This window comes from Colossoma macropomum, unplaced genomic scaffold (genome assembly GCF_904425465.1).
Source record: "Colossoma macropomum unplaced genomic scaffold, Colossoma_macropomum, whole genome shotgun sequence".
Lineage (NCBI taxonomy): Eukaryota > Metazoa > Chordata > Actinopteri > Characiformes > Serrasalmidae > Colossoma > Colossoma macropomum.
This window is the reverse complement of record NW_023494789.1, coordinates 33,755,852-33,771,398: the sequence shown is the minus strand read 5'-3', so window position 1 is coordinate 33,771,398 and position 15,547 is coordinate 33,755,852. Positions and strand designations below refer to the sequence as shown.

Here is a 15,547-nt window from a genome sequence, read left to right as displayed (position 1 = left end):
AGTTTGATCAGTTGTACTCTGCAAAATCAAATTTATAACCTTTTTACATTGTTTTAGTTATCCATTCTGAGCTTTGTAAAACATTTCAATTAAAAATTCTACTGAATTTAATAAAAATGTGGGTATATTTTTCAACAATTTCATCAGTATGATTCTTTTAATAAAAAAATGCTTGTAACAAATAATGTCACTGAGTTCAGTGTTATGACCAAAATTAATGTAACAGTAAAAATAAAGGCTTACACTGCGTCCAAAATAACGCACTACTAATACCGTACACACTAAACATAGCTGCTATAGTCAGGAAAGTATGGTGGTGTAACATTTTGACATACAATTATTGTCACTATTGCTTACCACAGTAAACAGGATGTCAAAATAGAACACAGCCATTCACAGAGCACTCATTGGTGTAGTGTGTACTGTGCGTCGGTATGTGGATTAGGACGCAGCCTTAGTTTGGTATGATTTGCAATAACACCGTCACTTCCTTCTCACGGCGCTCCTCCGGTGTGTGTGTATGTCTCTGAGCTCCGAGACAGAGAGAGTGTTTAGCGGAGTGTGTGAGGGGCGAGTTAGGGAACCGAAACAGAAGACCATCCCCCGAGGAGAGTGTGTATGGAACATGGAGTGTGTGAGTATCGTTAGCTAAATATAGTTCATAAGTAAGAGAAGTAAAGTCATCTTATAGGTTAGCGAACCTAGCAGAGCTGTCAGACTGCGCTGCCTGGCTTAGCTTAGCTTAGTTTAGCTCAATGAATAAGTTTGATCCCGCCCTGTTTGCCTCTAACTCACAAACCAGCGCTAGTCGCGACAAAAGGCCACTTAACTAACGATTTTCAGCAGTGTTTCAAAGAGTCTTCAAAGAGTTTTGACACCCATTACAGAGTTACAGCATTCCTTAGCCAGGTAGCTAATGTTAGCTTACAGTGAAACCTAGCTGTAAATAATAATAGCTTGTTAGCTAACTTAGCTGGTGGCTTCCTAGCTAATGTCTTTGGTAGGTTCGTGTACTTGGCCAGCTAATTAACACGGGCTAACCAGAGCTGACTAACGTTTGTCCGGCGGCGCAGTGTGATATATCTTGCTAGCTGTTGCTAACGTTTTCTGTTTGATAATGCTAGCTAGCACGGATCAAATATACATCTGTAGGTTACACAAACGTATTTGGACATTTGGGACATTTGTGCTGTTCTGAAAAATATGGCATGCAAGTTAGTTACCAAACCAAGTGGCAAAGGGCGGCTCTTGTTTCAGATCGTTATCCTGAAAGATCCTCTTCTGTTGTTTGAGCAGTTTCTTGGCAGACTTGTGCAGGTTTGCTTTGTACACTTTGGAGTTCATGATCCCCTCACCGAGCACAAGCACCCCGACACCACTGTAAGAAAAACAGACCCAGACTTTGACGAGTCCCTCTGTGCTTTACAGTAGCCTTGCCCAGGTTTTAGGCTTTAGGCTTTCTCCACATTCAGAGTCCACCAGCAGTTTGTTGTCGTGCTAAAAGTATTTTTCTCTCAAGCAAATATAATTTGGTTAAGGAGACTAAGAACTCAATTTATTCAGTGGTTAGACTGTTAAAATGCTATTTCGGGGCCATTGTATGTATGATTTTCAGTGCTTTGCGGCATTGCTAAAATTCATTATCATCATATTTTCTGAATATTTCCACAAGTTGCAGTGATGGAGTTAATGAACCAATGCTTCGCGTGTACTTGGACCCTTATGTTAAAATAATGTCTGACAAACCTGACACTGCTTGTTTTGATTGGACTGTTCTGCTTTCATTTCTTAAAATGACACCAAGAGTTTCACATAGTATTGTAAAAGTTAACAAGGCAAAAGGTTTCCAGCATATCACCACTGTCCAAAAAAGCAAAAAACAAAAAAAACAACAAACAAGTTTCTCTATTTTTGTTATTTTTTAATAATTTAAATGTATTTATATAATTTGAGAAAATCAACTGCCTTTTACATTGTGTGAAACATTTCATGATGAATGGACCAATAGAAATTCTCTAAAATTGCTTAGAATAAAATCTCTTTACATTAACTTACATTAAAAGTAAAGAACGTTTTTGCCCTTTCCGGTCAAGTTGCCATTTTGGAGATAGTTGTTTTCCGTTGGACAGCGACAATATTTAATTATTATTGTATATATTTTAAGCTGTTCTTGTAATCTGAAGCACTGAGCAAATGATAAACAACCGTCTAAAACCAAACTAAAAACAAACAGGGCATAACTATTTCATGGGAATTGTATTGTGGATCTCAATATTTTGCTAAAAAGTATAGTATATAGATATGTCAATACAGTACCTATCTACTAAAATTTTATTGTGTATGAGTTAAATGCAGATCTCTTTCTTTGTTTTCAGCCCAAATATTTATGACTCAAGCTTCTAAGTACTGGACCAGTTAGTTAGTGCTCATGCGTTGTGTACTCCCTTCAGTGCCAGTGTTTCCTAAATATTAGTGAGCACCATTACGCTGTGTTTGATGAACATGATATGTGTTCCAGTGTATGAGTGTAGCTAGGTGACTTAACTAAACACAGTCTTGTCCAAGTTGATCATATTTCTTGTAATTGAATTGTTCATACAGAACTGTATGCTGTTTTTCTATCAGTAATAAGTAGAGTTCCTGCTTTGTGTCACAGCCTTTGCTGTTCATGCTCTTTCTATTTAAATGTAGGATTGCTGTTTGTTTCAGGCTAAGTAAATGTGAATAAAAGGAGTCAACTGGCCATATTAGAAGTAGTGTGACTAGAGGTGGGGAGTAAGTAGTAGTAGTAACTAGTCATAATTTATGTTTACTCAGTTACTTGTACTCAAGTAAGTTCATGGTGGGCTTGTACATTCTGCAGTATTTGCATATGCTAATAATTTTGCTTCTGTTCAAGTCTATATCTAAGGAAAGGAGTCAAACCTTTACTTGGTTTCATGTTAGAACAGAGTCTATGATCCTTCACTTCCTTTGCTGATAGATGCTGGATGTACCAAGACATTCTGTTTCAGTTCTGTATGTTATTCTGTACCTTTTTCTTTTTGAGTTAATACTTTTGTACTTCTGCCCAAGTTGTTTTTTTGAAAAGCACTTTTACTTGAGTCATTATTCTATGAAAGTAACCTTTTATCTTTTAAAATACTTTTAATTAAGTAAGGTTTTTGGGCTACCCTTGCCACCTCTAAGTGTAGCTAATGAGTCAGTGAAGTGGGAAAGCTTTAAGTGTGGTCACAGTACAGGCAGAGTTTTATATATCCTCTGAAAATCTGTTGAGAGGCAGTATATATTGCTGTGGCTGAAATATGAGGTCATACATTTCCAAAATGTTCATTTTCAGCCAGTAAGATGCTGCATAAACGTTTTGAGGTGCAGGCTGGCTGACCCATCAAAACTGCTTATTTAACTAATATTTAATGAAGAAGGGAAAGATTGGATCCAGCTTGAAGGAGCTAAAAATAACTGGCATGCTGGGACCTCTCTGAAATGGATGGTTTATGGGATCTGATAGAACAGGGCTGGTGAACTCTGGTCCTGGAGTCCAGATTCCTGCGCACTTTAGTGCTTTTCCTGCTCACACACATTTGATTCAACTCTTCAGTTAATTACTAGGTTTAATTGGTGTGTTAGAGTCGGGAAATCAGCAAACTGTGTAGGACTCATTTGGCACTCATTTTTTTATTTAGAGGGACAGATAAACAGATAGACAGACAGATAGTACAAAAATGTGTTCAATGTCAACAAAAGCGTTTTTGAGTGTTTGCCTATCTCCTGTATGTATCTAAGGCTTGTGTTTCTGTTTTTTCAGGTTTCTGCTGTTCTTGATGACTTGGAAGGTAAAAAGGAGACACATGTAGAGGGTAAGAAGCTGAATAATGAATTGTAATTACAAATGAACAAAGGTCCTGTCATCACAGTGCAGTAGTTAGATTGTGTCAGATGGTTTTAAAGTAAACCTGAAATCAAAATGGATCTTTTTACCTTTGTTAGTTCATGTCCAGGATCATATTAAGTATTATTCTTCATTTAAAAGACTGATTTTCCATAATCTTCCATCAAAATGTTATCACTTTTACCCACCTCTAAAAACATCCTGATTTTTGATTGTCATATAAAAAAAACTAACCAGAGAGATCACGTTTCACCTCCAACTTCCACCAAGCCCACCTATCTTAAATTGTTATGCTCAGTGTTTCACTTGGAAATAGTATGTTAAGAGGTTCAGTGAAAGATTTACATTCTGTTGCTGTTTTTCATCTAATGTTGGTTGAACTTTTATCTAATCTTTAATTTTGGTGAGTCTAGATCCTGAACACAATGTGTATACCCGCTTTATGAAGGCACATCGCTGCTATGACCTGGTGCCGACCAGCTCCAAGCTGGTGGTGTTTGACACGTCTCTGCAGGTAAAAAGACTGCTGGAGAGAGCAGAAAGAAAAACAAAAATAAATACAGCCTGTTATGTGCAGTAATTCTATCTGTTGGGAAAGTTATTGGTAAAAATTTAGATGTTTTCGTATGACAGGAGTGTATCTGAGAGAGAGAAAAAGATTGTCTTTCTTGTGTGAATCTGTTGATTCCTCTCCTTCACTAGGTGAAAAAGGCATTCTTTGCTCTTGTCTCCAATGGAGTGAGAGCTGCTCCTCTTTGGGACAGCAAGAAGCAATGCTTTGTGGGTAAGTGGGTTTTTGTGTTTTATTATATTGTCTTTATATCAGGGGTGCACAGACCATTAATTTTTATGATGATTGTAATTTCATTACAGCCTAATTGGCTTTTTGGGCAACTTCATTAGCCTTTTACAATAATTTTTTAGCCTTTCACACTACTTAGTCAGGAGACAAAGGAGATGTTCAATGCATGTCCATGCAGTGCTTCGAGCCCTGTAAAGATTTTTTTAAAAAAAATTGAAGTCTGAAGTGTCAGGTTGGATTTCGCCCGAGTTTTTCAATCCATGTCGTATGTCTTTACTTATTAATGTCATGCACAGGCTCTGGCGTCTTACTTGACAGTGTGAGTCATGCATAATCATGTTACAGTATTTTGGTACATGTGTAGCAGCATTCAAATACAGTGCAAATGCACTTACTTGGCTCATGTTATAAAAAAAAAATCAAAAACCCAAATAATAAATACATTCCACTTTTTGCCGATTCTGATTGCGCATCCCTAGTTCTCAAGATAGGGACTTTAAACATCAGCGGCTGAGGAGAAGTCTACAGTTACTGGAAATAAAGCTGCATTAATGCCATTGCCACAGAAACCAAAGTCACTAAGCAACAACCTTACCACAACAATGAAATGGATGACCTATTTTGAGAAAGTGCAAAAATAGACTTAATTAACCAGTGTCTCTGAAAAATTGCTCTGAATTCATTGAAGAAATGGTATTATTATCTAATGCAAATAAAATTCTACTGAAACAAACTAGAAAAAAAACATGAAATTAAGTTATTTAAACCTTAAGTTTTAACAACTACTACAACTTTGCTGTTTCTGCCACTGTAGCTGTCCCTGCTGGCATCATTGCTTAAAGTTTAAAATGTGTAGCTTTGCTTTTCTTTTAACGCAACATCCTAAACACTGTAATTTTTACAGGTATGTTAACCATAACAGACTTTATCAACATTCTCCATCGCTACTACAAGTCACCTCTGGTAAGTACCTGTGTATTTTGTCATCTAATAGTAACAACAGGAATAGACACCTGTAACTTGTCAGTGTGATACATTTGCATTTTACATCCATTAAAATAAATGCAGTATGTAAATTTTGTAGTTTTGAATGCAGTATAAATATTTGCCTAAAGTTCGTCACTATATTGTGTAGCACAGATAAAATCAAATGCAGACAACCTCAGTCGTGTATACTGTTGAAGTCTGTTGAAGGTTTAAATGATTCCCTTAATATCTGTCTTAGGTCCAGATATATGAGTTAGAAGAACACAAAATAGAGACGTGGAGAGGTGAGAAATTACATACAATATTACAGATTTCTGGGTGTAGTCACTGCTGTATGTAACATTAATACATATTTTGTCATCTGTTTCTTGATAGAGGTCTACCTGCAAGATTCCTTCAAACCTCTTGTTAGCATATCACCTAATGCCAGGTAATATTTTACATATCCAAGTAGGATTTTAGATTATGGATTATGTATGCGTGAGTACTCTGGAGTGATATATTTAGAATAGGGCTCACTTATCATATTACTCTTCTCTCTTCCCTCCAGTCTGTATGATGCTGTATCTTCTCTGCTAAAGAACAAGATCCACAGGCTGCCGGTGATCGACCCTCTGACAGGGAATACACTCTACATCCTTACTCACAAGAGGATCCTCAAGTTTCTCAAGCTCTTTGTGAGTACTGGGACCAGGTGTTAGTTCTGTACCATTAACACAGAGCAGACGAGGCTTTGGGAACCATATCACTCACCTCTGAAATGTTTATTCTCGCTTCTGCCTGGTGGAGGCAGAGGTGAGATGTACAACTTCTTGTGTCAGGTTTCTTCTGGTTTCATGGCAAGATTCATTATTAGATGTTTTTAAGGTGACACATTGTTAATCATGAAATTTTATGCAATGTTAGGGCCAGCTGATGTTTAAATGTTGTAGAAATATTTTTTTTTATTTTTGTTTTTTTTGCAGAGCTACAATATGTACAATATTTTCATTGTATTTTTGATATAGTTCAAGAGGGATCTCTAAATTCGATCCTTTGGGGGGAAAAATTTCTTTCCTATTTTTGTATTCTACACAGTCATTTCAAAATGTAGCTGTTACACTGACCTGATTTGAACTCTATACCACCCATTTTGTAGTGTAGGTACAAATACATTAGAAATAGACATTTTAATTCAGCACAGTTTCATGATTTATAACAGCAGGTATAGTTCTAAATCCAGTATGATTTATCCAAATGCTTTGAACCGATTTTTAATGTCTATTCTGCTCCTTTCAGATTTCGGAGATGCCCAAACCAGCGTTTCTTTCACAAACTCTGGAGGAGCTCAACATTGGAACATTCGAAAACATTGCCGTGGTCCACTCTGATACTCCCCTCTACACTGCACTGGGGATCTTTGTGGACCAGAGGGTCTCTGCACTGCCTGTAGTTGATGATAAAGGTGAGAGTGAGAAGCTGGTGTGAAACTAGAGAATTAGTTTCAGTACAGAGATGTGTAGATTGCACTCACATAGTCATTTACACCATCATGTTATTTCCTGGCTGTTAATCTTCGTTTCTCTGTTTTCTTTCCACTCCCCCCTTCTCCCTTTCACCACACAGGAAGAGTGGTTGACATCTACTCCAAGTTTGACGTAATAGTAGGTTTCTCAACTCTGTGTTCATGTGCAGTGTAGTTGTCAGGGAGGGCTTGGTGAGGTTTTTTTGTGTGTCTGTGTGGTAACAGTTCTGGGTCAATGTAGGCTACTGGTGTCTGTTTGCAGCCTCTGGCTTCAATATTGATCAGTCAGGGAATGTTCATCAGCCACAGTGATGTGTGTCCACGTAACTATTTTAACTATTTCTCTCTTACTCTGTTACACTGATAGAACTTGGCTGCGGAGAAGACATATAATAATCTGGACATTACTGTGACCAAGGCCCTTCAGCATCGCTCTCAATACTTTGAGGGTGTTCTCACCTGCCAAGCACACGAGACTCTGGAGGCCATCATCAGCAGACTGGTGGAGGCAGAGGTGAGACACAAACACATCTCCATGTGGGCGTAGAAAGCACATTGGTTGGTTGGTTGGGTTTTTTGTTTTGTTTTGTTTTTTGGGGGCTTTTTCCCCATTTGTCCATGTTCACAACACAATGATGAAGTGTATTTTAGTAGTTGTAGTAGTAGAAATGGTTCACAGAAAGCGGTTGCCTTGCCCTCATTCAGAATGTTTTGATACATACATACATACATCATCTAAACCGCTTATCCTACTGGGTCGCGGTGGGGTGCTGGAGCCTATCCCAGCTGTCATTGGGCGGAAGGCAGGATACACCCTGGACAGGTCGCCAGTCCATCGCAGGGCAGACAGACAGACATACACAGTCACACACACACTCACACCTAGAGGCAATTTAGCACGTCCAATCAGCCTGACTGCATGTTTTTGGGCTGTGGGAGGAAACCGGAGTACCCGGAGGAAACCCACGCAGACACGGGGAGATCATGCAAACTCCACACAGAAATGACCCTGGTCGCCCGGCCGGGAATCGAACCCAGGCCATTCTTGCTGTGAGGCGACAGCGCTACCCACTGCGCCACCGTGCCGCCCACGAATGTTTTGATATATATATATATATTTTTTTTTGGCTGATTTTTATTAACATTATTATCACTGTGTGGGCTAAGTGAACACATGAAACACTGGTACCAATACATTTTATTAGGCAACATAAATTTACTCATTAACAGGCCAAACTAGCATTTTAAATTACTAAAAAAGAAATGGTGGTTACCTTTTTAAATAACATGAAGACAAAGTGGTACATTGGAAGTAAGAGGCAACTGGCTATTTAGCACAATGTCATGTGCATAGTTATACCTTTAGCTTGACATTAAGCTTTTTAGGGCTTGTCCAATGGACAAATTAATCTAATTAATCTACATTTTGCTTATCCAAAGAACAAAATCCCTTGTCACTCAATAATTACATTAAAGACTTTAACTTGCTTCCAACTGTGTTAAGAGTTCTGCTTCTTAACTCTATTTAAAATTAATAATATTTAAAAAAGTATACTTATGCCGTCTGGTGAAGCCGTGTGGTTTGATGGTCACTTTTGCAGCTAATCTAGCTACTTGCTTCTCTGACAGATTTGTGACTTCTTAGACTTGTTCATTTTGCATTATGAGCTTTCAGAGCTTTATGTTGTGGAGGATGCAAAATCATTCTGACTGATGGGCTTAACTGCGGCTGCTGAAGTAAAGCCCCCAGGTTTAATGATTGTCTGTACTTATTTTCTGTTTATGCTCATGCCTCAGAATGCTTCTTCACACTAGGGCTGAACAATTAATTGGGTTTATATTGAAATCACAATTTGAAAGAGTAAAGTTTTCAAATCACATGAACTGCAGATTTAATCATATCTTACATTATTTAAGCGCCTTAGCAAGTTTGTAAACTTAGCCAATAGTAACTAACTGTTTTATCTGTCTCATGCTCTCTTAGGTCCATAGATTAGTGATAGTAGACGATCATGAGGTGGTGAAGGGCATCGTTTCTCTCTCGGATATCCTGCAAGCTCTAGTGCTCACCAATGGAGACAACGGTAAGACCTTTTTAAAATACTAGTAGTTTAGTAGTGTATAATGGTTACTGATTATCTCCATGCTGTCATAAAATTTTTGAGATTTTACACTAGATCAGTTTTGTTTTCTATAGCGTTAGCTTTGATTAATTTCTACCCAAATGTTATTTGATACTCAGGAACAATTTATTGAAGAGTTAAGATTGCAGTACTCTTGAACACAATTCTCTTCATAAGACCTCATCTTTTCATCCAGGGACTGCTTAATAAAGCACATCGCTCCTTCGACTGGGAGATGAGAAGAAGAAGAGAGAGGAGAAGAGGAGGAGCGTGAGAAGAATTGTGGCTGGTGAAAAATTGGCAACAAGTTGGCAAATCAACAAGACAGTCGATTTGCTAGTTTTCAACAGCCAAACGGGGGAAAAAATGAATCAGCAAGGAATCATCAAATCACGCAGATCTAAATCTCCAGTAAGCCTATGTTTTTAGGAAACAATGAAATGTAGACCGTTTTTGATATTTGATATTTTTCAGATTTGATGTGCCCTTTTGCTTTTGAGTGGAACAGAAGCTGATGAGCATCTGGAGGAAAAGATAAGCTCACCATCTCTTCTCTCTTTCTTCCTCTTGCACTGAGGGGAGAACAAATGTGAAGGAGAATTCAGCAATACAAACACAGGCAATAGGGAAAGAAGGGGCACAACTGTAGCCACAGCAAAGCACACACCAAAATCCTAAACCCACAAACCTGAAGCAGCTATAAGCCCCACTCAGTGCTGCAACTTCTGAAGACCGAACCAAGTATTTATCTTCATGCGTTCTCCAGTAGTGTAGCTGAGAAAGTGGAGAAAGTGGCAAGTGCGATAGGGATACCAGTATATCAGTTCCATCCATAGACAATCCATTTCACTTTTATTTCAATGGCTGTCTAAAAATATTATGACACACGGATGAAGTTATGTAAATGGGCATTTCGTTCAGTACGTCCTGTGAAGACTATTTGTGGTCCCCCTCAGTTATGCCCAGAATGCGGGCATTTTGTTGTGCAGGATGTAAAGAACAGTAAGAATTTGTTTAGGTGTTCTTGAGAATAACAGTGTAGTTGAAGCATGTTAAAAATATCCAATGTACAGCTCCCACATCCAGGGTCATAATGTCACACTCACTACAAAACCTTTTATCTCCGAAATAGTAAATTTACAAGAGGAGGAAATGAAGTTCTTGAACATGCAAAGATTTTAATCCCAGTTCATTTTGGACCATTTCTGTCGGTCTGTCTGTCATGCAGAGTTCTCACAATGAAAAGGGCAGCTGATGTCTTCACATAAGAAAAAATAGAATACCGGAAAAATGGAGATGGGGTTTTGCTACGACAGTGACGATTTCTGTCAGGTCCCTCAGAGTCAGAGTACTGTTCTAGAATCACTTTTCACCTTTCTTAACCTAATTATGTGAATCAGATTAGCACTCTTTGCTCAGATGTTTGAGGCAGATGGACCCTGAGAAATACTCTTTCGTAAGCTGGTCAATGGTAGTTTTGGTAAAACGATCTTCCTGCACTTCAAAATCAGCCACTCTTTGCTTCTGAGAAAGGGGACCCATAAAGCAATCACTACACAGGAACTCCTGTTTGCTCTGAAAACTGGACTGCACTTAAACAGAACTACTCTTCATGCCCTCACAATGTGAAGTTAAAGTACAGATTTTACTGTTTTAGTATGTTTTAACATTGTGTTAAACAGAATATATAAATGTAATCATGAGTTATTGGTTCTTACTACTATTATTGGCAACACATATCATTTCTCTTTAGTTTCCCATAATGATTTTGACCCAAACGCACTGGCTTGGATTGTGTAGTTGATCATGTCGTTGTACAGTATATTTAAAAGGGTTTATAATAAGTGTGAGTTACAGCTTAGTATCCTTCTATGATCCAGGTAATTCCATGGACATTGTTGGACAGGGGTGGGAAAATACTTAAGTGATTGTACTTTTACCTAAGTACTAAAGTATTATTTTGTGATGTGTGTACTCTACTCGAGTATGATTGACACTTGTAGATCAAGAGTAATTTTGCAAATCCAGTCACATTCATATGAATATGAGGACGTTTCCCAAAACCATGGTAATTCACCTTTGTGTAAAGACCCCTACTGCCTGCTACTCACTCAGCCTTGCTAGTTTTGGTTATGTAGTGTGTGATCAGCTCGTGGCCAGTGTTAAAGGTACTTGAATGCAAGTACTGCCTTCTAATTCCACCTGTTAAAACATTAACTTTTATATATTGAATATTTAGTATTAAATGCTGATAAATCAATTATATTTTTAGCTTCATACTTCCACTTTTAATGAAGATTTTTTTCTAGTACCCATACATTCACTTAAGTACAGTTTCTCCACCCCATTGTTGGATGTGTCCAGAGCCATCAAACACTCAAGAATGTTTGATTTAACATGTATTTCCACATAATAGACAAAGTTTATGGGACCGCACCCATAATTGTAGGAAGTGCAAGGAAGGAATAGGTTTTTTCCACTGGCATGTTGAAAATTCCTCAAGCCCCTCAAAATAAAACAAAACAGGTACTGAGAACACCATTTAGGTTGATACAGTATACAGAGGGCTTTTAAGGACCCATGTCTTTGATGCCAAATAACTTCTTAAACAAAGTTGATGGATCTATATAGCAAGACCTCGAAACACTGGCATGTTTTCCTTCGCTAGCCATTGGAGCGGGCGTTGAAGGCCATGTCAACCACCATATTATCTTTGCTGATTTTTTCATTTTATTCGTAATTTCATTTTATTCTTCTCTTAATTAATCAAATATGTATACAAATATTTGTAAATACTTCCAAAACATTTTATATTCCTTATGTTCATAATTTAATGCATGAGCAAAATAAATGTTTTGTTTATCTTAAAATGGTTCATTTCTTGTGCTGAGTTACAAATACTGCAGTGCCTGGAAATCCTTCAAAGTTGTTATTGTAGACATGTCTCTGCAACTATAGTTCGAAAGTGGAAGTAAACCGATACCTACTTTAATACTTGTGGTTTAAAATCACAGGTCTAAAGACGTGATCAGCACTTTTATATTACGGTGTTAGGATGAATGTAGTGCAAAGTCAGGTGTCATGTCACAGGTTGATCACTGACATTTCCAGCGATATATATTATTTGTATAAGTCTGAGTGCATGGCCAAGCTTGAAGATTGGAGGATAAATCTTTCCTTGTTATTGTTTCTGTCAGCTATGCTGTATTTTTTATTTAAGCGAAGAGGTTTGGTTTATAGGTTATTCTCGTTAGACTTTGGACAGGATAGGGAACAGTAAATGACGTGTGTCTGCTGAGTTGACACAATGAGAGGGTACAGCCTGAAGAAATGTAGAGTCTATGATTAGCATAATTCTGCATAATTCAGTCATTGAGGTGTGAACAAAGTCAGAGTTCACACCAGTGCTGGGATGGAACTAGTGGTCATGTCTACAGGGCAAATATTAAAGCTCTCTGTGATGTAGAGTCATTAAACACTTTGGACGTCTGGTTCCTATCACCACCACTGTGAACAATTCTAACTTCTGTGTTTCTCCACATTAAACCACTAAATCACTTTGTATAGGTCTTAATTATATAGAAATTATGTAAAATTAAATGTTAGAATTCCCCTTAAAGCACCATTATCCTACATTTGTCTTGTATTTGATTTTTTTTTATGAGGTCCATTTATAACATTCATGTAGTTTTATGCACCAAAACGTTTTTACATGACGATTTCCAGCCTCTCTATCCCTTTAAATTACACAGGCTGTTTTTGTTACTGTACCTTGAAGACTGAAATATGTAAATGTGCTCTGTTCTGATTGGCTGCTCTGTTGTGCCTCATTCAAAAAGCAGCCCGGCCTAAAACAGTCATGGGTGGAGCTAAACTGCTATAGCCTTAACAGGTCAATATATGTAAATCATATCACACAAAAAAACGGGCTGTTTTTGCAGCTCAGTTTCCATAAACAAACTGCATGGATCAGATAGTGAACAGTACGTTTTAAAACTCAGAGGCTGCAGTTACATACAAGATCTTTTATTTTAAAAAAGTGAGGACCGTTTTCATAACATGGGCCCTTTAAGAGAGCATGACTGCACAGAAGAAAGAGACAGTAAGGAGACTGCAATGTAGGAAAATCTGTCTTTATTACTGTATAATATTACCTATGTACATGATTGGAAACTATTCCTGAAAAGACTCTCGTTTGGGTTTAGGAGCTCACTGAGATTATACGCAGCTGATAGGTTTCAGGGTTCAATATAGTACAATATACCTTTCCTCATAGTAATACATCTGAGCGCGAGCTCATATCTGGCCTGTGCACTTTAATAACGATGCGGCATTTCAGGTATCGTAGCTACACAGGTCTCCTGAATTAGATTCAGAACTGGAGCAGACCTAAATTCATAGATATTATTACAACCCTGACTGTGCTCACTTCTCCAAAACCCACCAGCAGCAGAAACTTTGTCAGGAAGCTATAAATATATGTACATACACTTTCAGCTGGAGAGCTGAAACCAAAGACAGAATAGAAAACAAATACCACTGTTTAACAGTACACAAATCAAATAGAGGTAAAACATGAGGATTTTCTTATTTGTACCTAGAAACCCCAAACCTTTCATTTTCATCATTTACTGACGTTGCTCAGTTTCAGCTCAGGAGAGCGCTGACAGTAGTGTGGACTTTTTTATAGGAAGTTTCTATGGTAGTGCACTCTTCAGTAGTGTACGGTGCAGTAAAAGAGGGTTTTTTGCTTTCCTGAAAACAACAAGTAAGTCTTAATAAACTTTAAAACGACAACCCAAGAAATACCCTACTCTCCACAAATTACATTTTTGGCTTTCACATATATAATAGGTGAGGTTTCGATTAACAATTTCATGCCAAGTTAGCTTTAATTTGAAGGAAAATAAAAAAAAATAAAAAAGTTTATCCTTTAACATGACTAGGTATCCTATTTGTGTTCTGAGTATCTGTGCACCTATCCTTAAGACTGAGTAACTATATCGCAAACATGGTACATAAAGCACTAGCACTCTGTCCTTTACAATTTTCAAGATCGAGAGAGAGAGAGAGAGAGCGAGAAGAGAGTATCAGTAGTAGTACCTCCAAGTATACACTCATCAAAGAAAAGAGGATCACAAAAATACGGCAAGCTACAAGAACAAAACTGTCTATCGGATCAAAAAATCTGACATCAAAACAAAAAAAAAAAATCATACATTATACAAACTATTTACAACTTGCATATCAAGAAGAGTAAGGGAGAGTGAGCAAGAACAGGGCAGTAGTACTGAGTGATTATAGAAAAGTAATTCAGGTTGTCTGCAGTACAGTAGTCAAAAAAAATACAGTGTAAAATAGCAGAGGCCACTCCTCCAACTTCAGTTTTAAAAGGAGTCATTACTGTGTCCACAGACACACCACCAGTGTTTCAAAAGACTAACAGCTTATCAAGTCTCAGTTTACCATCAGGTAATCCAGTCCTAACTAACTGATGGGTTCCCTGTGAATAGTTAGCACATTAAAGGTTCACTCAGTTCAATATTTCCAGTGTTTTTATGGCTGACAGGTTAACGTACGTTACCAAAAGCGCATTGTTAAATAAATCACTGTTACGTTACTTAATGTTACAGTGAAAAGCAACACACAGAGTGGAGTGCCTGAACAAAAAACTGAAAAATGTGCCACCACTTTGGCAGCTCAGCTGATACTGCCATGCTCATCAAGTCCCATCACTGTTTAACAGCTCGAGCCCTAAAAAATCCTCCCCAACACTTTAGCTTAGTATCAAAGCAAAACTCTAAAAGGGTAAAGATATATACACATTAATGTACCTTTCAAAAAAATAAATTCTATGTACATTAGCTTTGCTTATGGAGTACAAGAGAGCCCTAATGACACGAAAAAGGACAAATGGAGCGTCTAAAACCTAAAATAAATACGACGTACCATTCAGTAGTGTGTTCCATAGAAGGAGATGGCGATTAGCTACGTTCATGCTCACAAAACATCATACGTAAGTCAAACATGCAAATAAGATTGTTTTGCTGACAATTTCAATGTGGCTGTCCTAACACTGAAACAATCGATGAAGTCTAAAACAGACGAATAATAATGTCTCACATTAGTCAAAAAATAAAATGAAAAACAAACAAAAAAAAAAATCATCAATTTAGCCACAATCCAGCTCTATGAAGGTATGCCATTATTCAAGCTAGTATAAATACAGTTGTGTGCAA

General features: G+C 37.6%; 1 protein-coding gene across 1 annotated transcript; it reads left to right on the top strand.

The window, feature by feature from the left end:
• The first annotated feature begins 482 nt into the window (after positions 1-482).
• On the top strand, positions 483-12,941 carry prkag1 (protein kinase, AMP-activated, gamma 1 non-catalytic subunit). The gene is made up of 13 exons (XM_036571066.1): positions 483-634; positions 3,809-3,860; positions 4,306-4,406; positions 4,595-4,676; positions 5,599-5,657; positions 5,920-5,965; positions 6,057-6,111; positions 6,232-6,358; positions 6,960-7,125; positions 7,287-7,324; positions 7,553-7,699; positions 9,170-9,269; positions 9,505-12,941. Exons 1-13 carry the CDS (start codon positions 521-523, stop codon positions 9,513-9,515), a joined length of 1,098 nt encoding a protein of 365 aa, XP_036426959.1. The 5' UTR covers positions 483-520; the 3' UTR covers positions 9,516-12,941.
• The last annotated feature ends 2,606 nt before the right edge of the window (positions 12,942-15,547 follow it).

Coding starts and splice junctions, on each gene's coding strand:
- prkag1 (XM_036571066.1), top strand. CDS start 521: ATGTCTCTGAGCTCCGAGACAGAGAGAGTGTTTAGCGGAGTGTGTGAG. Junction 3,861..4,305: donor AAAGGAGACACATGTAGAGG/GTAAGAAGCTGA, acceptor TGGTGAGTCTAG/ATCCTGAACACAATGTGTAT. Junction 4,407..4,594: donor TGTTTGACACGTCTCTGCAG/GTAAAAAGACTG, acceptor CTCCTTCACTAG/GTGAAAAAGGCATTCTTTGC.